Source organism: Hemiscyllium ocellatum, chromosome 10 (assembly GCF_020745735.1).
Source record: "Hemiscyllium ocellatum isolate sHemOce1 chromosome 10, sHemOce1.pat.X.cur, whole genome shotgun sequence".
In the NCBI taxonomy this organism is placed as follows: Eukaryota; Metazoa; Chordata; class Chondrichthyes; order Orectolobiformes; family Hemiscylliidae; genus Hemiscyllium; species Hemiscyllium ocellatum.
Genome location: NC_083410.1, coordinates 31056678 through 31082117, shown reverse-complemented (window position 1 = coordinate 31082117; position 25440 = coordinate 31056678). Strand labels below are relative to the sequence as shown.

Here is a 25440-nt window from a genome sequence, read left to right as displayed (position 1 = left end):
GAGGACCCAGTACTGATCCTTGTGGCACTCCACTGGTCACAGGCCTCCAGTCTGAAAAACAACCCTCCATCACCACCCTCTGCCTTCTACCTTTGAGCCAGTTCTGTATCCAAATGGCTAGTTCTCTCTGTATTCCATGAGATCTAACCTTGCTAATCAGTCTCCCATGGGGAACCTTGTCGAACGCCTTACTGGAGTCCATATAGATCACATCAACTGCTCTGCCCTCATCAATCCTCTTTGTTATTTCCTCAATAAAGTCAATCAAGTTTGTGGGACATGATTTCCCACACAGAAAGCCATGTTGACTATCCCTAATCAGTCCTTTCATTTCCAAATACATGTACATCCTGTCTCTCAGGATTCCCTCCAAAAACTTGCCCACCACCGAGGTCAGGCTCACTGGTCTATAGTTCCCTGGCTTGTCCTTACCACCCTTCTTAAACAGTGGCACCATGTTAGCCAATCTCCAGTCTTCCGGCACCTCACTTGTGACTATCGATGATACAAATGTCTCAGCAAGAGACCCAGCAATCACTTATATAGCTTCCCACAGAGTTCTAGGGTACACCTGATCAGGTCCTGGGAATTTGTCCACCTTTACCTATTTCAAGACATCCAGCACTTCCTCCTCTGTAATATGGGCATTTTGCAAGATGTCACCATCTATTTCCCAACAGTGTTTATCTTCCATATCCTTTTCCACAGTAAATACTGATGCAAAATACTCATTTAGTATCTCCCCCATTTTCTGTGGCTCCACACAAAGGCCGCCTTGCTGATCTTTGAGGAGCCCTATTCTCTCCCTAGTTACCCTTTTGTCCTTAACATATTTGTGAAAACCCTTTGGGTTCTCCTTAATTCTATTTGCCAAAGCTATCTCATGTCCCCTTTTGTGCCCTCCTGATTTCCCTCTTAAGTATACTTAAGTGGGCGGCACGGTGGCTAGCACTGCTGCCTCACAGCACCAGAGACCTGGGTTTAATTCCTGCCTCAGGCGACTGACTGTGTGGAGTTTGCACATTCTTCCCATGTCTGCGTGGGTGTGCTCCAGTTTCCTCCCACAATCCAAAAAATGTGCAGGTTGGGTGAATTGGCTATGCTAAATTGCCTGTAGTGTTGGGGGAATGGGTCTGGGTGGGTTGTGCTTCAGCGGGTCTGTGTGGACTTGTTGGGCCGAGGTGCCTGTTTCCACACTGTAAGTAATACTCCTACTGCCTTTATACTCTTCTAAGGATTCACTCAATCTATCCTGTCTGTACTTGACATATGCTTCCTTCTTTTTCTGAACCAAGCCCTTAATTTCTTTCATCATCCAGCATTCCCTGAAGCTACCTTTCACCCTGACAGGAATATACTTTCTCTGGATTCTTGTTATCACATTTCTGAAGGCTTCCCATTTTCCAGCTGTCCCTTTACCTGCGAACATCTGCCTGTAATCAGCTTTCGAAAGTTTTTGCCTAATACCGTCAAAATTGGCCTTTCTCCTATTTAGAACTTCAACTTTTAGATGTAGTCTACACTTTTCCATCATTATTTTACATTTATATGCGAAAAATTGATGGATTTATATGTATAATTTTTAATTTTAGATGCTGCAAGTTGGATTTATGGAATTGGGTTCGTGACTGGTGGTTTTTTTTTTCTTTTAAAGGATCCGAATTCCAACACATAAATAAAACATCTGCACAGGGGCCTGTTCCTATGGTTACAGTTAGTTGGTGCACACTGTGCTCCTGCAAAGATGAGAAGGACCGCAGCCGGACAACTCGGGGAAAACTTTCAGTCCGCCATCCTGTTGGACTCTACCAACTGTAGTATGGGGGGGAGAATCCTATAAAACGCAATGGTAGTAATTTTAAACCTATAGTAACATGATAGCAAATGTTCTAATTATAATACACAAAATATTATAATGTTAAAATTAAAATCTTAAAAGTTGAAATGCTGCTGTTCGAAATTACAAGGTAATGACACGATATGTCCTCCCCCATTGCAGTTTAATCTGTCTCTGTGACCTTTGTACAGCCCACGTGCTCTTCCCCCCTCTCCCCCTCCCCCCTCCTGGTAACATGGCGGCGCTCCTAAGGTCGGTCCGTCTTGTCAAGCGGTTGCCGGTGACCCGCAGCCTGCACTCCGGCTTCGGCCCCGCGAGGTACACGCAGCTCGGGAACGGCGTCGCTCCTCCTGGTCCCTGTGGGGGCTGGTCCAGGTGAGTGCTAAATTGGGAGAGGATCTTTGGAATTCTCTCTGAGCCATCGCGCCGCCGCTTTCTTTTATTTCCTCAAAATCAAAATTTTCTGTCGAAAAGGAGAGTGGAAGAATACTCTTTTTCAAAATAAACCGTCTGTGACGGTGAGGAAACAGTGAGGAATCTGGTCGCTTCTACACGTGACAGCCTTCTTGACCTTGAGGTCCATGTGCTGAGGGGGTGTGGGCTGGGGCAGGGATTGTAAACATTTAAAATTAACATATTTCATCTTCTATTGTGCTCCGATCTATCAGGCAGGTTTTATGATCATTCCTTTTAGCCCTTGTGCGTACCCCAGCACTTTGGAAATCTGTAATCTTCCAACTTTCCTGTCGCCTTTCCTTATCTTCGTCCTGGATTAGGCCATCACACATGGTATTGCCCAATGAGCTCTTTTAGGTTTTTGTTACTGTCCAACACACACTCCAGTTGCGCCATTCTGTTCCTTATTGTCCCACCCAGTATGTCTCTTGGCCTCTTTCCCAACCTGCATGCTACTTACAATTAGGGGAAAGTGAGGACTGCAAATGCTGGAGATCAGAGCCAAGATTAGAGTAGTGCTGGAAAAACACAGCAGGTCAGGCAGCATCCGAGGAGCAGGAAAATCAATGTTTCAGGCAAAAGCCCTTAATCTTGCTACTTACAATTGCCCTCCTCCTCCTCCTGCTCCTTTGTTCTCTCGGTTGCCCTATCTCCAACTGTACCTTCTCACTCCAACTTGGGCGAATGGTTTGCATAGATTTGAAGAAATCTCCATTTTTAATGAACATTGCTGGGTTAATCATATCCCAAGAATTTTATCCAAGTGTAAGCAAATCCTAAAGTTAGCAATTCAAGGTTTAAGTGGATTTGACCAATTTTGATTCATGTACGTATCTGGAAATCTTGGATGCCAATTTCAGTTTGGGTGCAGTCCTAATGGGCTATATTGTGGAAGAACTGAAAGCCTTTTGCAAAAAGTTACATTGCAGATGATGTTTATGGTTCTGTTGTACATATGCTGGAGCAGTTTCTGTTTCATTTTCAATACACTATTTAGATTAGATTACTTACAGTGTGGAAACAGGCCCTTCGGCCCAACAAGTCCACACCGACCTGCCACCCACCCATACCCCTACATTTACCCCTTACTTAATACTACGGACCAATTCACCTGACCCGCACATCTTTGGACTGTGGGATGAAACTGGAGCACCTGGAGGAAACCCATGCAGACACGGGAGAACGTGCAAACTCCACACAGTCAGTCGCCTGAGTCGGGAATTGAACCCGGGTCTCAGGCGCTGTGAGGCAGCAATGCTAACCACTATGCCACCGTGCCACCCACAAATTTAATGGAAGGATTGAGCTAGTAGATGGATTTGTAACAAAAAGTGAGTTGGAAGGAGAGCTGACTTTAGAGAAGACATGTTGTTTCATTAAAATCTGTTATCTGGATAAGCACCTAGATTAAGTAGCTAAGTAAAACTTGACTGTGGCCTTTATATGAGGTAATCTGACACAGTTCAAGCTGCATTGTGATATGACATTCAAATCTTTGGATCAGATGTTTAAGTTGAAAATTCAATTCAAAACTTTGTGCAGTCTGGAAAGAAATATACCATTAATGATCAACCACAGCTGTTTGTGGAGCTGAGATTCCTTCTATTATTGTTTGATAGTCCTGCAATTAGGTGGGTAATCCTAGCTCATCATATGACCATGTTTTATTCATCATTAATCTTTGCTCTTTCCAGATCAGCAGCATTTGATCTTCGCTCCATTCACTGTACTGTTCAGTCTCCAGACATAGTACAGTGAAGTGCTGTTACAAGCACTTGTCAGTAGTGTCAAATCAATTGTGTCTTCCATGTAGTCAAAGCCTTTTGATCCAAGTTGAATGCAAAAGATTAGTGAAAGTGTGACTTTACTTCAGGCAGCCCTTTGATATATAAAGGCACTCAATGCATGATTTTAACTAATTCAGTTTTGCTGTATTTCTTACCCTTAGATTTCCATCCCTCTCACTTAATCTTCTCACTCTAAAGTCATGAGCCAATCTTTCATCTTTCTTTTTCTCATAATGTGCGGTAGGAATGTAATTCTATGTTGCTGAATAATGATAAGTTTTGAATTTGACAGTCTACAGGAATGCCTCTGTTATTGACAGTGACATACAAATATTAAGTTATGTATTGTAAAGATGAAGTAAATGCCTTCCAAAAGTGGATTCATTTTAAATTGGATTCCTGATGAGTAAGAAAGACTTTTGGATAAACACAATTGTTTCAACTGCCAGTTTAAGATTACACTGAAAAGGCTTATGACAGGAAATATATGAATAATTCAATACTGAAATACTACTTGCACAGGAGACATGTTTAAGGTACATATATCAAGGGATAAAATTATTGCAGTTATGGCTTGACAAAAATTTGATTGTGTTTGGTGTTGAGATAAAAGCAAAATACTGTGGCTGCTAGGAATTTAAAATTCAGAAAATGGGTCTGTTAGCATCTGTGGAGTGTGAACGTAGAACATTACAGTGCAGTACAGGAGGCCTTCGGCCCTCTGTTGCGCCGACTTTTGGATCCAATCTGAAGCCTATCTATCCTACACTATTCCATTTTCATCCATATGTTTATCCAGTGACCATTTAAATGCCCTTTAAAGTAGGCTAGTCTGCAACTGTTGCTGGCAGGGCATTCCATGCCCCTTACTGTTCTGAGTAAAGAAACTACTTCTGACATTTGTCCTTTATCTCTCACCCCTCAATTTAAAGCTATGTCCCTTTGTGCTAACCATTGCCAACCAAGGGAAAAGGCTCTCACTGTCCACCTTATCTAACCTTCTGATTATTTTATATGTCTCAATTAAGTCACCTCTCAACCTCCTTCTCCAACGAACATAGCTTCAAGTCCCTCAGCCTTACCGCATAAGACTTTGCCTCCATACCGGGCAACATCCTAGTAAATCTCTGCACCCTTTCCAAAGCTTCCACATCCTTCCTATAATATGGTGACCAGAACTCTGTGCAATACTCCAAGTGCGGCCTTTTTAACAACCCGATCAATCTGGGTGGCAACTTTCAGTGATCTATGCATATGCACACCTAGCTTTCTCTGCTCATTTACACTACCAAGGATCTTACTAGTAGCCAGTACTCCTTATTGCTGTTGCTCCTTCCAAAGTGAATTACTTTACACTTGTCCACATTTAATTCCACTTGCTGCCTCTCAGCCCAGCTCTGCCGCTTATCTATGTCCCTCTGTAACCTGCAACATCCTTCAGTACTATCCACAACTCAACCGATCTTAATGTCATCCACAAATTTACAAACCCATCCTTCTATGTCCTCATCTAGGTCATTTATAAAAGCGACAAACAGCAGTGGCCCCAAAACAGATCCTTGCGATACATCACTAGTAACTGAATTCCAGGATGAACATTTCCTATTAAACATGGCCCTCTGTCATCTTTCAGCTAGCCAATTTTTGATTCAAACCATTAAATCACCCTCAATCCAATGCCTCTCTACTTTGTGCAAGAGCCTACTGTGGAGAGCCTAATCAAATGCCTTACTGAAATCCATATACACCACATCAACCTCTTTGCCCTCATCCTCCTGTTTTGTCACCATCTCCAAGAATTCAATAAGGTTTGTGAGGCACGACATACACTTCGCAAAACCGTGTTGACTATCCCTAATCAACTTATTTCTCTCTAGATGATTATAAATCCTATCTCTTATAAACTTTTCCAACAATTTGCCCACAACTGAAGTAAGGATCACTGGTCTATAATTATCAGGGTTGTCTCTACTCCCCTTCTTGAACAAGGGGACAGCATTTGCTATCCTCCTGTCTTCTGGCACTATTCCTGTAGACAATGTTGAAAAAGATCAAAGCCAAAGACTCTGATTTCTCCCATCTTCCCAGAGAATCCTAGGGTCAATCCCATCTGGCCCAGGGTGCTTATCTATTTTCACACTTTCCAGAATTGCTAACACCTCCTACTTGTGAACCTCAATTCCATCTGGTCGAGTAGCCTGTATCTCAGTATTGTCCTAGACAACATTGTCTTTTTCCACTGTGGATACCAATGAAAAATATTCACTTAGTGCCTCTCCTATCTCCTCGGACTCCACGCACACCTTCCCATTACTATCCTTGATTGCCCAACCTTTTTCTAGTCATTCTTTTATTCCTGATGTACAAATAATAGAAAGCTTGAGGGTTTTCCTTGACCCTATCTGCCAACAACACTCATGTCCCCTCCTGGCTCTTCTCAGCCCTCTCTTTCGGTCTTTCCTGGCTAACTGGGAGCTCTCAAGAATCCTAGCTAGGCCTTCACGTCTCATCCTGACTCAAGCCTCTTGACAAGAGATTTAACTTCTTTAATAAACCACGGCTCCCTCACTTGACCACTTCCTCCCTGTCTGACAGGTACGTACTTATTTGTACTTATCAAGGAGAGTTGAAAGATTTAAATGTAAAGCCTATTGGAGACAAGTGGAACCTGAGATGGGTGTACCTAGAAGAAAAATGGCAGTGAATTAAGCACTCATAAAAGCAAAGTACTGTAAATGCTGGAAATCAGAGGTAAAAACCAACTTGTGTAGAAACTCACCATGTTTGACCGTTTATGTGGAGAGAGAGAAAGAACTTTGCTTTTCTCTCTCTGCAGGTGCTGCTAGACCTGTTCAGTGTTGAAAAATAGATTTTTTTCCTGTTGAGTGAGCTGGTACAAGTACAACATTTAAAAGGCATCTGGAAGGGTACAAGAATAGGAATGGTTTCAAGGGATGTGGGCCAAATGTTGGCAAATGGGACTAGATATCTGGTCGGCATGGATATGTTGGACTGAAGGGTCTGTTTCCATGATGTACATTTCTATGACTGTCAGCTGCAGATTGTCCAGTTCGGAAACCACACTGGGGGTTAATAGTCGGAAGGCTGCCAAAGAGATACTTCTGATAAAAGTGATTGTGGCAGACATCAAGCGAAAACTGAATGGTTTGCACAACATAACATTGGAAAAACGTTTTTCTGTCTACTTGGAAAAGTTAATCCAAAATCTTTTATGAAAACTGAAGGTTTCTTAGAATGTTTTTGTTGTGCCCATGGCACAATAGTTTCTGTAATGTGTTTGAATGTTAGTAGAGCATAAAAATTGTATCTTGTCCCAAATCAGTAGAGTTCACCTGCCGTGTGTGTCAAATTCTCATAGAAAAGTGGAAAAAGCAACTAATGTAAATAAATTAAGAAAAGGAGCTCTATTTTCAGATTGAAGTCAATTGGAACAGTAAAACAGCATGTGTAGTCCTGAAATTGCCATTCTGATTGTCTTGTTTTTAATGCATCTTCATTATGTAGTTGCGCTACCACGTGTGTTGGACTTTGGTGCCATGAGTAAAAGAATGTTCTCTTATAAGTCTTATAAGACACAAACTCTGCATCAACTTTAATGAAAAGATGTGGAAGGGCATCTTCCATTCCTTTGGAACATATTAAACACTGACTAGGCTCCCATTGACATCGACTTTTGGCTTTTATTGAAATACAGTACTGTAAGTACCAGTGGCTTTCATGTGTTGGTGATTCAAATGATATTTGTTTGTGTATGAGCTTGCACACCTTCAGCGAGCTTTGGAAACCCCAGAGTTGTGTCTGAATCTGAACTTGGTTAATATTGATGTACGTCCTTTCCAACTATCAATAGATGGTCAACGGAAACCCCAAAATAGCAGAACCATGCTGAGGTCAGCTCAGGTGTCCATTGTTAATCTGACATTAGCTCATTTGTTTCAATGAGGGATCAAATGTGAATCTCTTGGTGCAACAGGAATTGCCATCATTCTTTGGAGTAATGATTATGATTTTTAATTGCTCAGCTTAAGTTCATTTTTGTTGCTTGATTGTTCATCTCCATTGTTGCTTGTGTGCCCTCAATTTACTGTTCCAGTTTGTCAGTGAGTTAAGAGAATCTCTATAACAAGAACATGTTTGTCAATACTAAAGGTGACTTGTTGTAAGAGTGTGCAACTGTTTCAATTAATTTAATATTTTTAGTTTTTGCAGATATCTGAGCAACAATGTGCGCTTGTGTGCTGTAGCCACAGAGCAGAAGGCACCTCCTAAAGATGAGGGGATCACAGCAGTTCGAGCTAAACAATCCATGCAGTTTGACTGGGCCTTGAACAAGTTGGACTCATCTGTACGGAGAACAGGTCGCATCACAAAAACCTTATTGTTGAAGATTTTTCATGACATTTGTCGAACAGGTTTGTTATTTGTTATATTTGGCGCTCTTTTTAAAAATTAGTTTCTAATTGATCAAAGTTTGCATTATATTTACACAATGCTTTCTTACCTGTTTGTCGTTATTGAAATATGAACTTTGAAATAATTTTGAAAAAAATGTGTCAAAAATTTTGCTTTCCCCCTCTGAATATTTTAAGGCTTACATGATAACCCCCAATTGCTGTTTAATACATCGTTTTCTCTGCTTATTCTGTTTTTTTTTCTTGATATTGAGCTGTAATCTACATACTTGGATGAGTCCCAAATGGGCTATGAGAAGTTTCAAAAGCTGATTGTGTTTAAGCCAATGCATTTTTATTGTTGTTTGAATTGAATGCTGCCTTCCAGTGACTAAGTGACTGGGATTTTTGGTTAATTCAGTTGAAAACTGAGTGTGATTCCAATAAATTATGTTCATGGGATATAAGCATTTCTGGTAAGTCCTGAAGCTATTGCTCTCTTCTAGCCTTCCTTGAGAAGGTGGTGATGTGTTATATTTTAATTTGCTGCAATCCCAGTGGTCCAGGTACATCAACAAGCTGCTGGTAGGTAAGGAATTCTAGGATGCTGACCAGTAATAGTGAAGGATCAATGGTAAAGTTCCAAGTTGAGGTGGTGCATGGCTTGGAAAGAAACTTACTGACATTGATATTCCCACACAAATGTTGTTTCTCCTTTCAGGTAGTAGAGTTTAACAGATCAAAAAGAAGCCCGTTGGCTCACTGTGCCCATATCTGTCTTCTGGCATCTGCTTATATGTCCCATTTTGCACCATTTGACCTATAGCCTTGTATGATATGGCATTTCCAATTATCATTTAAATACTGTTTAAATTTTATGCCTGTATCTCCCCTCAGTCTTCTCTGGTGTAAGCAAAAAAAAAGCAACACTGACCTAACTACTCCCTCTTCATAGTTGGAATGTTCCACTACAGACAACATCATGGTAAATCTCTGCATTCTCGCTAGTGCAGTCACATCCTTTTAATGTGGCAACAGTTGTGGGTTTGGTAGGTACTATCAAAGGAGCATTGATGAATTGCTGCAGTGCACTTTCTAAGGGGGATACACAATACTGCCATGCACTGGTGATGCAGGGTGAATGTTTAAAGTGGTGAATGGAGGGCTAATCACTCTGGCTGCTTTATCTTGCATAATGTTGAACTCAATCATGTAGGCAAGAGGAGAGCATTCCACCACACCTCTGAATTGTGTATTGTAGATGTTGGATAGCCTTTGGGAGTGAGCTGAATTGCTTGCTGCAGCTTACCCAGCCTTTAACCTATTAATGTAGCTGTTATATTTATTTGAATGATTTCTGGTTATTATATCATTTTCTATCAAAAAAAAAGTTACATTTTCTATTGTTGAAGGTGATTATTGTCAGACATTCATGAGCTATGTCATTTATCTGCTCAAGCTGTTTGTTATCCGGGCCTTGCTGCATGAAGTTAAATAATGTTCAGTAGCATTTGTAATCATCAGCAAACATTCAAATGTTTGATCACCTAACTGTGGAATATCTTTCGTGCAGCAGCTGAAGGTGGTTGGTTTAAGGAGAATAGTGTGCATCCTCATCTCTGAGCCCTGAGGATTGGGTTCAAGTTGCAACTGTTCCAGGGGTGTATAAAACCACCTCTGAACAGGTTGATGAGTAAATATCTACCCTAGAGAACTTAGGACTGTGATGGTGCAGTTGTCATGAACCACCTTTTGAGCCAGGGGGATTGGATTCAAGACCCACTGTAGATGTGTGTTAATGTCGCTTAAAAGGTTGATTTGAAAATATTTCCCCTGCAGAACGTTTGCATCAATACCCATGGCTGAGACGATTGATCCTCAACTACCTAAATTTGCTTTGTGCAAGGACTGATTCCAACCAGTGGAGAATTTTCCATTTAATTCTCATCAACTTCAGTTTTGCCAAGGCTCCTTAATACCATCTCCAGTCATGGTCATACAGCGTGGAAACAGACCCTTCAGTCTGACATGTCCATGCTGACCAGATTTCCCAAATTAAACTAGTGCTATTTGCCTGCATTTGGCCCATATCCCTCTAAACCTTTTGTAATTCATGTACTTGTGCAAATGTCTTAAATGCTGTAATTGTACCTACCTCTACCACTTCCACTGGCAGTTCCTTCCACATGCGCACCACCCTCAGGGTGAAAAGGTTGCTTTTCAGATCCGTTTTACATTTTTCACCTCTCTCCTTAAACCTATGCCCTCTAGTTTTCAATTCCCCATTCGAGCAGTCATTCTCATCCCATGTCTGGAATTTAACGTATTTGTCCCTGTTTGGAGAGATGCTGTAATGAGGACCGGACCCAAGTGACTGACAGAACCCAAACTGTGTAGCGGTGAGTAGGTCATTGCTTAGAAAGTGACACTTGATAGCATCACCTATCACTTGACTAACGATTGATTCGGGTAGGGCATAGTCGGTTTGAATGGATTTCTCCTGCTTCTTGTGGACAGGTCATGGCTATCATTAGGTTGTAGGGCAGTAATCTAATTAAGTCTGGTTTTCTTGAATGCCATAAAAAAATTGAAATGGTGAAGAATATTTAAAAAAAACATTTTAAAGAGCAGGGAAGTGTTGGCTATTTGTTTAGAAAGACAGCTTTGGGGTAATTTCTTGTTATTTCTTTTTCCTGAGATGCTTACACACTTGATGCAACTGCAACACGCCAACCTCTGTGAACAACCAAAACTTTATTAAGCACAGTACAATATATGCTTTGGAGAAACCCTGAACACTCTTCGCGATGGTTGCAAGGTGTGACCAGGGAAGCTCTCCCTGAACAAAAGCGGCGGTCCTTCCTTTATACCATGTCTTCATATCATAGTTAGTAATGCCCACAAGACAATCTTCGGTCACATGCTACTCAAGGCCCAATGCAGTGACCACATCGTCTCCAGAAATAATGTAATGCTAATCATCCTTCAAAGGCCAGATCTGGTGTGAATTGTATTTTTTTTAACTACAGGGAGTAGTCAAATTGCAACTGCAATGTTGGTATTGATTTCTGAATAAGGATGGAAATGTAAATGGGCTTTTGAATGGCAAGGAAATAGCCATGTAAATGATTCTGAATAATAGGAGATGAGAATGTAATTTCTTACAATCTATCTGGAAGTCAGAGGCATCCCACCCTAGCCTCGGGATGTTCAATTTCCTGCAGGTCAGCAGAGCAAGCTAACTCTTCAATCTCACACTCTAAGTAGCGGTCTCTGACCACTGTCTAATTCTATCAAGATTCCAAGTTAGTGGAAAACTCTGAGAATGAGGACTGAAATATCTCTTTTGTTTAAGTAAGGCTTGTTCACTGGAGGTTGAGTGATCGGAAAAAAAAGGAATTTTTGATTTTAAAGAAAGAGAGTCTTGGATTTAAATAGCATCTTTCATGACCTCAGGACGTCCGAAGGTGCTTCAAACCAATTTTGCTTTTATCCATTTGTGGATGTGGCCCATCTCTAGTTGCCCTTGAGAAGGTTGTATGTTGAATATATTTTGAAGTGTAATTGCTTTTGCCATGCAAAAATGCTGACAACTAATTTACACATAGCTTGGTTCTTCAAACAACTGTGATGTGGCAACCAGATAATCTGTTCTTTGAGTGATATTTTATGAAGTATAATCCTGCCCAGTACATCGAAGGTAGCTACTCTTTTGGAAAAGTGTTACTGAATCTTTGACACCTACATGAGATGGTAAATGGGGCCTCATTTTAATGTCTTACCTGACAGTGCAGCAGCCCATCATTCTGCACTCGCTCATCACTCTAGATTATGTTGCAATCTCTTTGGTGGGTCTTGAACGCACTGCCTCTGAGAGTTTGATCATTGAACCATGGTTGACACCATATTTATGAATGGAGTACGAAGACTTAAAATATATTTTATAACCTGCAGTAAAAATACTGAAAGCACATGAAGTAAAACCTTTTTAAAGTGCAAACTGTTATCTGATGTTTCTTCAAAGTGCGAAGATATTGGTTTTCATGTGATAGTCAATGGCAGTAAAAGCTTGCAAAGTGGGATGAATGAACACATTTGTGATAGCATCTTAGAATGGTTAATGCTATGGATAACAGTCAGACAGCGTATCAAAGTCCTTTTCTGTGCTGATTGTGATGGAGTAATTACTGATTTTAAAGGCTCCAACTTTAATTTTTCTGAAAAGTAAAATTTTGGCATAATTCAAATGTTGATATATTTTATCAACCAGTTCAGCTATGTTATACATACCTCTGGAACAAGTGAAGCTTGCATCCTGGCCTTCTGGCTTAGAGTTGGGTCATTCCCACTTCGTCAGAAGAGACCCAATCAAGTCGAAAGTAGTACCCAGGGTCGTATGGGCTACTGGGATAGGGTGTGCATGTGTGGGTCTAGATGGAATTCTCTTTGGAGATTCAGTGAGGACTCGATGGGCCAAATGGTCTCAATCTTCACTGGAGGGATTCTGTGGTTCTATAGTCGTATTACAGCTTTTGGAAAAATGAGACTCATGAGCCAAGTATATGATTTAATCTTGAGGCTTCAGATAAATTATGAAAAAAATAACAACTTGAATTTATCTAGTCCCAATCTGCCACACTACTATTCCAACTAAACCAAGAGGTCAACTCTGGTTCACTGAACCATGCAGGAGGATGTTTCAGGAACAGCACAAACAAGCCTAAAAATGAAGTGTCACCCTGATGAAGTTACAGCTCAAGGCTACCTGCATACCAAGCAACATAAGCAGCAAGTGATAGATATAAGCAATTGCACAACCAGCAGATCAGATCAAGGCGCTGTAGACCTGCCACATTCAAGAGTGAATTACATGGGACAATTAAATTCTGTGGAAGAGGCAGTTGAATTAATTGAGCACGAGAAGACTGCAAGGAATAGAAGTGAGTTGGTCATTTGGATCTTTTGAATCTGCTCTTTCATTGAAACTGTCAATTGCTGATCTTACACCTTAACGCCATCATCTTACTCAATCATCATATTCCTCAGAGTTGGGTCCCAGAAATTAGGTTTACCCTTGACCAGAGTTTTGCCAAGTGGACCCTTAGTTTATTTTTCTGTTTGACCTTGAGAGACAGTTCCATTTGGGAACAGAGAGATGGTGGGTGTCCAGTTTCTAGACTCTGCTGGTGTTGACTCTTCTTTTACAAAGAAGTAAGAGAATTTTCAGCCATGCCATTCTGCATTGTTTTTCCTCCTTAGACTCTGCTTACTCCAACAAAGAGTGACCTTTCTTTGAGGAGGCTGAATCTGGGAGCAGCCAATTGGTTATTGAACCTTTATTACCTTGTTCCTTCATACTTTGCTTAAGTGCTTCCATATAAGAGATCATGGTTGACAATTTATTTATGGTATGAGTAAAATGATGCTTTTTGGTTTAATTATTGCTTTGTCTTGCTTGGTGTTCCTGATTGTGGGACTATGAATCAATGGTAGCTCTCTCACTTTGAAAGTCAGTTCATGTTGTACTGTAAGTTCTGTTCCCCAATCATGGCTGGTTAAAAATCAGATTTGCCTACAAACCAGATATATTTCTTTCAGCCCCTCTGACTGAAATGAATGGAAAGAAAATTGATTTTTAAAAATACAATATAAACCAAATGTTTGCTTGTATAAATTTTATCCTTTAGAATGATTGTAACAACCGAACAGTATTTTTACTGCTCAATCTGAAGCCTGAAAATTAAACACAGAGACTATTTTGTTGATTTTATACAGGTATCCAAGAGGGATTGCTAACAACTGAAACAAAAGATAAACAGCCTCAGGCCAATTCAGAAACCTGAAAGTAAAATGCTGATCTTTATCATCTGTCGACTCTCATCTGATCCAGTGGATAATCCAAATTATGGGCAAATCTGACATGCGCCATGATCTGTCCCGAGGGTACAGGATTTTGGACGTCAGAACAGTATTTGTCTTTTCTTTGACAATTTGAAGCTGGGGCTTGCAGATGAAAGGTACAGAAAAGCAATGAAACACTGATGGGTGGGTGGCCTTGTGTGTAGCATTTCTGTTATTGTGTTGCTAGTGTACCACGTGCGATCAGATTGGCATGAGCTTAGCTACAAAATTTTTGTTGGATTTGGTAGTTATGTTCCCCCAGTAAAGCTGTTGTGTAGGGAAAAGTTTGGAGATGCTCATTAAATTTGAGCACTGTTTTCAAGGCTATGCAAGGTTTTTTTTTCAAATTAAGGGTGAAGTGTGGTATATACCAAGTACAGTAAGCTTTGAAGCAGACTCCACCTCAAGTTGAGAAGTGAGATGAGAGATTGCTTGTTATTTATGCATCTGTTGAAGATTGATGGAGTCAATGATTATGTTTAGTCACTAAATTCATTGTGACGGAATAGTGTATTCACCATGATGGTGGAAGGCCAACTAGAAGGGGTATGGAGGCCTATGACCAGTGATATGCCGCAAGGATTGGTGCTGCATCCAATGCTTTGTTATTTATACAAATGATTTGCATGGGAGTACAGGAGGAGTGGTTACTAAGTTTGCAGGTGACACCAAAATTAGTGGTGGAGTGGACAGTGAAGGTTATCTCCGCATACCCGGGACTTTTGGGATGGCCAGATGGACTGAGGAGTGGCAGATGGAGCTAGATAAGTAAGATGTATTTTGGTAAGGCAAATCAGGACAGAACTTATACACTAAATTGTAAGGTCCTGGGGAGTGATGTTGAACAAAGACCTTGGGGTGCAGGCTCATTGTTCCTTGAAAGTGGAGTCAAAGGTAGACTGGATAATGAAGGTTTGGTATGCTTGAACTTTGGTCAGTGCATTGAGTGTAAGAGTTGGGATGTCATGCTATGACTGTATAGGGCATTGATTAGGCCACTTTTGGAATACTGCATTCAATTCTGGTCTCCCTGCTACAGGAAAGATATTGTGAAACTTGAAAGGGTTCAGAAGAGATTTACAAGGTTGGAGGATTTGTGCTATAGGGAGAAGCTGAATAGGCTGAGGGCTGGCATTAGAGGTGTATAAAATCATGAGCAAGAATACAGTGAATAGCCAAGGTCTTTTCCTTTGGGTGGGGAAATCCAGAACTAGAGGGCATAGTTGAAGATGAGGGTGGAAAGATTTTAAAGGAATCGAAAGGGCAACATTTTCACACAAAGGGTGGTTGGTATATGAAATGAGCTGTGAGAGGAAGTGGTAGAGACTGTTCAATTACAATATTTACAGGGCATCCGGATGGTTTCCTATTCAAAAGTTTGAAGGGATATGGGCCAAATGCTGGCAAGTGGGACTGAATTAATTTTGGATATCTGGTCGGTGTGGATGAGTTGGGCCGAAGGTTCTGTTTCCATGCTGTGCAACTCTTTGACTCTATGTATTCACCAAGATGGTGGAAGGCAAACTAGATAGGTCTTAGGAATTGCTCAGTGTGATGAGACTGCTTTACTTTGAAAGTCAATACTTGTAGCTGAAGATTTTTTGAAAGTCACAAAGAATATGAAGGAAAGATAAGCTTGTCAGGAGCTGGTAAACAATTGATCCCAAATTTGAATTTGAAACTTCTACTGGAAGTTAAAACTGAGGAAGGTTTAAAAAAAAAAGTGACTGTTTGAAAATTTTGATATTGTAATTGACTAAGGAGATGATTCAGTGACTATTGAATTTAACACTGGGATTCTAGAACGAGGAAGAACAACGTAGCATTTGAGGTCTGAGATGGAACAAGTAAGGGAAATACAGATAAGTCAGATACAAAATTAATTATGAACATTTTTCAATTTTAAAGCATTGAATCAAAGTTAAGTTGAGAGCACTAGCCTTCATGTTCAGATTAGAAGGTCTTCTTATGGTAGTTGATGTTTTTCCCTGTCTCTTTGCAGCATAAATAGGTGGCCAAATGTCTTCCTGAACCCCTCCAATGTCGTGGTTCATTTGCTGCAGGAAAGTGAAAAATTATGGCAAGAGTTGAGTAGTACACATTTTACTAAAGGCAATCAGACCCATGTTCAATGGTAATAAATGAGAGTTCTCTGTCATTGCTGGAGAGCCAGATTTTAGAAAGTCATTCAGAGGATGTGTGTTTTGCCAGCTATTGCTGATCACTAATTGTCTGTGAGAAAGGGAATTCCAGGATTTTGATTCAGTAATAGTGAAGGAACAACATTATTTTTCCAAGCCTGGATTGTGAATGGCTCGGAGGGGAACTTGTAGAAGGTGGTGTTCCTCGGTATCTGCTGACCCTGTGCTTCGAGATAGTAGTGGTCACGGGTTTGGCACGTGTTGGCTCAAGTGTGTGAATTTCTGTAGTGCATCTTGTAAACGGTACATACTGCTGTTGTTGTGCCTTGGTGGTGGCGTAATAGGAAATGAATGTAAGTAGATGTGCAAATCAAATGGAGTGCTTTGTCAAGGATAGTGTCAAATTTCTTGAGTTCTTGTGTTGTTGGAATGATACTCTACTCTCCAGGCAAGTGGATAGCACTTCAACAAGCTCCTGACTTTGATCTTGTAGAAGAAGGGAATGTTTTGAGGAGTCAGGAGATGAGTCATTTGCTGCAGGATTTCTAGCCTCTGATCTGCTTGTTTAGCCACAGTGTTTACATGGCCAATCCAGTTCAGCTTCTAGACCCATAGCTTTTGCAGTATCCAGTGCTTTTACCACAGGATAATTTAGCATGGCCAATATACCAAAACTGCATGTCTTTGGACTGTGGGGGAAGAAAAACCAGAGGACCTGGAAGAAACCCATGCTGACATGGAGAAAATGTACAAATTCCACAGATAGTCACGCAAGGCTGGAATTGAACCTGGGTCTCTGGTGCCATCATGCACCATGCTGCCCTGGATAAGACCATAATTACATTGCAATTTCAGATTAGTTTGTTTGTAAGGTTGAGAAGTCTGGGCAGTTTTGACCGCTTCAGCTCAACTGTTCAGTGATTCCTACTGTCTTAACGTTTCGGTGTTTTTAACATTTTGGAGCTTTCTAGGAGTCTTTCATATTTATCAGTTGCCCTTTGGTAAGAAACTGACATCGGTTGTAAACTTTTTAATTCATCCACTTTTTCCACTGTTATGGTGTAGAATCTTTACATGAAGTTAACTTCCTTTCTTGGTCATCTTTCTTTGTGGCTGAAAAATCTGTGTGCTGTTTTTTTTTCACAGTTTTGTTACAGCTAGGTTATTTTGGGATCAGTTTTGTGGTTTGAAGTTTCATGTCTGCAATCAGAATTGAATGCTTTTTCAAGGTTTTCCCATGTCTCAGCATTACTGCAAATAGAGTGAGTTCTATCAGTATTAAGTTACTAAGCTGTTTTATTTTTGTTCTAAACCAGGGTTTCCTAGTGGCAATCAAGCCTTGCTTCTGCTCCGTAGCTGTGGTTCTCTGCTTCCGGAGATGCAACTCTCAGAAAGAACAGATTTGGCTCACAGAATCTGGGACAAACTGCAAGAGCTAGGTATGGTTATGGGGAGAGTTTGTTTTCTCTGCAAAAATGCGGCTGAAGGCACTGTTGGATAACAAATAGCTGACGTTTCTTCAGATGCTTATGGTTGATGAGAAATGTTTGAAGTTTGCTTGTATATGGCTGACAGCCTACAAATAAAGGTAGTTTGAAACTACATAATTTACAGGAGATAGTTGGCTATAACAGGCTCCACTAATCTTTGAGACGGTGTTGTACAATATTTTATTCAGATAATTGTTAAGGTGGAAAGTTTCAGTTAACGTATTTATTATGCATTTGATCTTTAATTAAGAGAAAAGATTTAGAAGCCATGTAGAGAAATATAGTACAGAACAATGTTTAATTTTACTTGTAAATTCCTATTTACAGCTTCCTTATTGCGCAAAAATGTTGAGGTTCATTGAATACATGGCATTACTAAACAAAAAAAATTCCCTTTTTAATTTTTTGATTTGAGAATTCAACATCAGCCCAAATTTTGCAGTCAACAGTGAATGAACTGGCTTTACCATTTGTTCTGACTAGATGGATTTTTTTTTGTCAGCTTTTGACCTGCAACTTAGGAAAATAGATATTAAACTTTGGTAGCTCTGATATGTGGGACTCAGGAAATCAACATTTTGGCTCTTCAGGCAATCGGATTGGAAAATCTAAACTGTAGGAAGTAAAATAGAGAGGTGAAGAAAGGTTGGATTGTGAGTGTAATATGGGATGGAAAGAATTTTTTCCGTATAAAATATTCTGAAAGATGGAGTCTCCACGTAGGTCAAATTAAAATTTCAGTGCCAGTAAGATGGTTTGATAGTGTATTTTTACTCATTCTTTGTTGGGATATGAACATTGTCAGGAAGGGCAGAATTTTTGACCCTTGCCTGCTTGTGTTTGAACTGAGTGACCACTGTTTGGCTATTTCAGGAAGCAGTTGAGAATCCTCCACTACAATGAATCTCATTTCTGTAGACCAGACAGATAACAATGGCAGATTTCCTTCCCTAAGGAACGTTTGTGAGCTGTTGGGTTTTTATCACATCTGATCGTTTCATGGTTAGCATTACTTAGACTACCTTTTAATTGCAGATTTAGTAATTAAATTCAAATTCCACCAACAGCAATGGGGAATATAAATCTGTTTCGAGCGCATTAGCCTGAGCCTATGTTTTACTAGTCTAATAGCATTTCCATTATTCCACTGTTACCCCCAAAATTCAGCTATATTATGGTCCGAAATGTTCTTGTGGTTAGGAATTGGATTTCAGTACCGAATCTCTGATACTGGTATAGTGCTTTTTTTTAAAGAATAGTCAGGAATTGGTCAGCAACATCCAGATTTCCATGTTGTACTGCCAGAAGTTGCTATCCTATTTAGCCAACAAGAAATAAGAGTGCTGTCAGCTTCACCATTGCTTTTCATAAAAAATCCAATTTTTTATATTTTAGACACAATACATCACTTTTGTGAATTTTCATAGTCTTTGGTCAGTGAAAATCACAGTCTTGCAGATTTATTCTGCTTTGTAACAGCCAAACATCGTTGTGACATACTCTATTTTCAATTGTCACAAGTCTGTTCATTATCTCACAAATGTGAAATATTGATGCTGTGAATTTATCCTGTTTTACGGTGTATGCGCAAGTAAGCTAAAAGATTGCTTCCATTTTCTTTCTGTGACTATATCGAAAATGGCAGTAGCTCCAGGCAAGTTACTATATTCATAAACACTTCGAAGTAAATTTGAAAAATCTAGGTGGCAGATAGATTATATAATTCATCTATACTTTCTAAGGCATAGAAGCAAACTTTGTAACCATCCAGGTCGTTTCACCAATTTGAATTGAATAAATCATGTAATTTGTTGACTTGCTTTATGATTTATTAAGCTTCTGAACCAACAAGATGTTTAGTCTCAAACTCTGTCAATAAAATGCTGTCACACATTACTTACGATCACGTTTATTTCACAATTTCTATAGCTGCTTAACCCTTTGCTTTCATTGACACAGTGAACTCAAAGCCAGCTTGTCTAAGGGTAGTTTTTTAAGAAAAGATTTTTAAAAATCTCATGGGAGTGTTTCTAATACTTCATTAGGATGTCTGGTCAAGGCAAGTTCAACAGCTAGATAAGCACCCTCAACTGTTGCAATAAAGAATTTGAGATTCCTGCACTATGATGCATGTTAACCTTTTACTTCAAGTCTCATGACAGCTTTTGTAGTCTGTGGAACCTGAAGACTTACAGGACACATGGAAACAATAATCAAAGCAATTGTTAACCGAAAAACAGAGTATGATTGGCTCCGGAATTCTGAAATGAAAATGAAATGCTGAAAATGTTCTGGCTATGCAACATCTGTGTTGAGAGACAAACAGAGTTGATGTTTCAGGTCTGCAACCTTTTTCTCTCTATACAGGTGCTACTTAGCCTGCTGGGCATTTGCAGCATTTTATACTTTTATTTTAATTAAATTTTAACTGTTTAATGTTCAGAATTAGATCTAACAGTTATATTGTACAAATGATCTATGGTCCCATTTCATAGGACTTAACAAACTCAGTTTAAAGCATCAGTGGACTTGTTATTGCTTGGAGCTATGAGAAACAATGAGCTCAGTTAATTGGAGAGTGAAGTTCTTATAAGCATGCCACTTAGTGCAGACAGCTACATCCATTGTAAAACTTCCTCTGCACTTGGATCAGAGGCACATAACTTTGATGTTTTTCCACTTCTCATCTAAACAAGCCTGTATCCTTATTAGTGAGATTGCCAGTTGGAGCTGAATTAAAGACAATTTTATAGTATGTATACATAGTTTGTGAGAAGATTTGTAGCTTGGGTGCTCGTTGTTGTGGTTCTGTTCGCCTAGCTGGGAATTTGTGTTGCAGACGTTTCGTCCCCTGTCTAGGTGACATCGTCAGTGCTTGGGAGCCTCCTGTGAAGTGCTTCTGTGATCTTACCTCCGGCATTTGTAGTGGTGATACCACTACAAATGCCGGAGGAAAGATCACAGAAGCGCTTCACAGGAGGCTCCCAAGCACTGAGGATGTCACCTAGACAGGGGACGAAATATCTGCAACACAAATTCCCAGCTCGGCGAACAGAACCACTACAGTATGCATACATGCCCACTCAACTGATAGCGTAAGTATGTGACCTTCCTTGCTGATTGAAGATTTTCATATAATTTGGGCTGAATTTAATCCAGAATCAGTGGTTTTACTCTCCAAGTTATGCCAATCGAATAATAACCAACAGCTAAGAGTTCAAATGTGCTGATCTTCTACTGATCAATTATCTGTGATATCCAGGTGCTGCATATGATGTGAGCCATTATAATGCGTTATTGAAAGTCTACCTTCAGAATGAGCATAAGTTTTCACCAACTGATTTTTTGGCAAAAATGGAATCTGCAAATGTGCAACCCAATCGAGTAAGTTATTTACCTGTTTACCACCGAGTTTCAAAGTTCATTGTCTCTCTATTTACCTTTAGCATATTGCTGAAAATTGTGAACTTCTGTGTTGAAATGTGCAGTTTAATATCATATTTTATCACGTACTGCAGTTTTCAGTTTGAAAGGGATTTAGAGAGTTCTCGCTGTCAACTTTCGCAGATTAAAATGATGACAAATCTGTTATTTTGTAGTTTTTTGGATTGTTATATAGTTTGGCATTACACTAAATCTATTTTATGTATTTTAAATATTTTGACTTGATTTTGCAGCTGGAATTGCATATAACTTTTCAAGTTATTTAATGTTTATCTAGAAGTTGAGGATAAATTGAAGTATTTTTATTATATAAAATATATGAAGCAAATCCTTGAATGTCCTTTTTTTCCTCTCAATATCCAGGTTACTTTCCAGAGACTAATAACAGCGTATTGTAATGAAGGAGATATTGAGGGTGCAAGGTATTGTTTTTAAAAGATTATTCATGTCCTGTAATTAGTGTGACTACAGAATGCACGTTATCAGAGAATGGCTACAGCACAGAAGGAGGCCATGCAGCTGAACCTGTCTTCACTGGCTCTCCAAATGAGTGAATTATTTATCTATTGTGAGGCATCTTTTCAAAAGCCTTTTTAAAAATCCACATAAATCATATATATTGCATGACCATCCATGTTTTGTCTTTACACTTCACAAAAAGGCAATTGGTTTGGTCAACCAAGATTTCCCCTTGCTAACTATTCATTGGTTGCATTTTGCTTCTGTAGATAGGTGTGGAGGGATATGGGCTAGGTGCTGGCAGGTTGGACTAGATTGGGTTGGGATATCTGGTCGGCATGGACGGGTTGGACCGAAGGGTCTGTTTCCATGTTGTACATCTCTATGACTCCATGTTCTTCTGTTCTTTCTGTTAGTAAATGGAGTTCCGCAGGGATCAGTTCTGGGTCCTCTGCTGTTTGTAATTTTTATTAATGACTTGGATGAGGGAGTCGAAGGGTGGGTCAGTAAATTTGCAGATGATACGAAGATTGGTGGAGTTGTGGACAGTGAGGAGGGCTGTTGTCGTTTGCAAAGGGACTTAGATATGATGCAGAGCTGGGCTGAGGAGTGGCAGATGGAGTTCAACCCTGCCAAGTGTGAGGTTGTCCATTTTGGGAGAACAAATAAGAATGCGGAATACAGGGTTAACGGTAGAGTTCTTAGTCAGGTGGAGGAGCAGAGGGATCTTGGGGTCTATGTACATAGATCTTTGAAAGTTGCCACTCAGGTGGATAGAGCTTGTAAGAAGGCCTATGGTGTATTAGCGTTCATTAGCAGAGGGATTGAATTCAAGAGTCGTGAAGTGATGTTGCAGCTGTACAGGACTTTGGTTAGGCCACATTTGGAGTACTGTGTGCAGTTCTGGTCGCCTCACTTTAGGAAAGATGTGGAAGCTTTGGAGAGGGTGCAGAGGAGATTTACCGGGATGTTGCCTGGAATGGAGAATAGGTCGTAAGAGGATAGGTTGAGAGTTCTTGGCCTTTTCTCGTTGGAACGGCAAAGGATGAGGGGTGACTTGATAGAGGTTTATAAGATGATCAGAGGAATAGATAGAGTAGACAGTCAGAAACTTTTTCCCCGGGTGCAACAGAGTATTACGAGGGGACATAAGTTTAAGGTGAAGGGTGGAAGGTATAGGGGAGATGTCAGGGGTGGGTTCTTTACCCAGAGAGTGGTGGGGGCATGGAATGCGCTGCCCGTGGGAGTGGTAGAGTCAGAATCATTGGCGACCTTTAAGCGGCAATTGGATAGGTACATGGATGGGTGCTTAATCTAGGATAGATGTTCAACACAACATCGTGGGCCGAAGGGCCTGTTCTGTGCTGTATTGTTCTATGTTCTATGTTCTAAGGAGTCCATTACTTTTCCTACCTCGAATGTTAAGCAGATTGGACTGGACATGTTGTACTCTCCGAACTTATTTTGTAATCCATGCATTTGGACAAGTACAGATTCATTAAAGAGAGCTAGAATTAATTTGTTTAAGGTTATTTATGCTAAATGAGTTGGATTGTGTTCTTTAAGCTAACAAAAAATATTTGAGTAGAGTAATGTGGTTGATGTTGTGGGCATGGATTTACAAAAGGCATTTTGGTAAAGTGCCACATAATAGACTTGTCAGCAAATGTTGAAGTCTTACTTTCGATAAAATCTTTTGTGTAAGACTGATAGCAAAGGTAAAAGCCCATTGCTTCCAAGGAAATTTGGCAAAATTGGATCCACAATTGGCTGAGTGTCAAGAAGCAGAGGATGATGATTTGAGAGGGAATTTTCTGACTGGAAGTCTATATCCATTGGGGTTCCACAGGGGTCGTTGCTGGGGCCCTTGCTGGTTGTGGTTTATATAAACAATTTTTTGGATTTGAATAGGAGGGTCAGTTCACAGATGAAACAGTTTACCACCGCACCAGTTTTTGTGAGAAAAAGTCTTAGATTGCGAAAACTTATAAACTGGCTGTTCAGACGCTGATCAGTGGAAAATGAGATGATGCAAGGGTATAAGTGAATGGTCAGATTCGGAGAAGCATTGAGAATCAGAGGTGTATATGTATACCAGTTCTTTAAGGTATCAGGATAGGTGGATAACATGATTGAAAAGGCATGTGGTAACCTTGTCTTTTACTTGAGGCATCAAGTTTAAAATCAGGGAGGTTATGTTGGAACTGTAAAGAAACATTAGTTAGGTGACAAATAAAGTATATTTTACAGGTTCTGAAATCCACATTGTAGGGAGGATATGATTCCACTGGATAGGGTGCCTTGGCTGGAGCGTTTTAGTTATGAAGAAATTTGAATAGATTGGGAATTTTTTTTCCTTACAGTAGAGGAGATTGAGAGGCAACATGATTGAGATGTACAAAATTGAGGGGCATAAATAGGGTCGACAGGGGAAAAAAAAACTTTCTTCTTTGTGGGAGGAATCAGTGACCATGGGGCATAGATTTAAACTAAGAGCCAGAAGGTTTAGAAGAGTTGTGAGCAAACGTTTTTTACCCAGAGTGTGTCGGGAATCTGGAACTCACTGTCTGTTGAGGCAGGAGCCCTCATAACGTTTAAGATGTATTTTGATATACATTTGTGAAACCAAAGCATATATGGTGCAAAATCTAATCAAGAAAGCTAATGCAGTGCTTGCCTTTATATTTAAAGGACTGGAGCACCAAGATGTACAAGTTATGCTGCAATTACTTAAAAAAAGCCCTGGTTAGAGCCCATTTGAAGTACTTTGAGCAGATCTGGGCATCACATCTAAGGAAGGATATGAGCTTTGGAGGCAGTACAATATTGGTTTACAAAAATATTTGGTTTTCAGGGTTTATGAGGTGAGATTATATAAATTAGGCCTGTTTTCACTTGAATTAAGATGGGTGATCTGATTGAAGTCTTCAAAGTATTGACAGGAAAAGAGAGGGAAGCTCAAGATAAACTCTTTCACCTACTTGGGTATCCTAGAACGAAGGGACAGAGACTGAGAATTATGGCCAAACCATTCAGGAGAGATATTAGGAAGCATTTCTATACACAAGAGCTGGTAAATGTTTGGGACTGTTTTCCACAAACGGCAGTAGATACAGATCAATTGTTAACTTCAGATCTGAGCTGGACATTTTTTTTCAGCAAAACTTTTTAAGGAAATGGTCCAAAAACAGGTATATGAGATATTAGACATAGATCAGCCATTATCTCATTGACTAGTGGAACAGGCTGGGGTGTCAGAATAGCCGCCTCCTGTTCTTAAAAGGCTGTGGGCAAAGTGGTAGAAAATGGATGAGAATAGTTAATTGGTTGCTATAACCAGATTTAAGAATGTGGAGGAGCTGCTGTTGGACTGGGGTGGACAAAGTTTAAAAAAAATCTCAACACCAGGTTTATTTGGAAGCACTAGCTTTTGGAGTGCTGCCCTTTCATGAGGTAACTGTGAAACAGGATCATAAGACACAGAATTTATAGCAAAAGATTACAGTGTCATGC

The 25440-nt window shown here is 40.0% G+C and overlaps 1 protein-coding gene across 1 annotated transcript in view; it reads left to right on the top strand.

The window, feature by feature from the left end:
* Nucleotides 1–2066: 2066 nt before the first annotated feature.
* The window catches only part of lrpprc (leucine-rich pentatricopeptide repeat containing), a 131170-nt gene continuing 107796 nt past the window's right edge, over nt 2067–25440 (top strand). Inside the window, exons 1-5 of the mRNA XM_060831374.1 lie at nt 2067–2212; nt 8302–8513; nt 17851–17973; nt 21287–21408; nt 21832–21890. Of these exons, the coding sequence (XP_060687357.1) occupies nt 2073–2212; nt 8302–8513; nt 17851–17973; nt 21287–21408; nt 21832–21890 (656 nt within the window). The 5' untranslated portion in view covers nt 2067–2072. The remainder of the gene's footprint in view (nt 2213–8301; nt 8514–17850; nt 17974–21286; nt 21409–21831; nt 21891–25440) is intronic.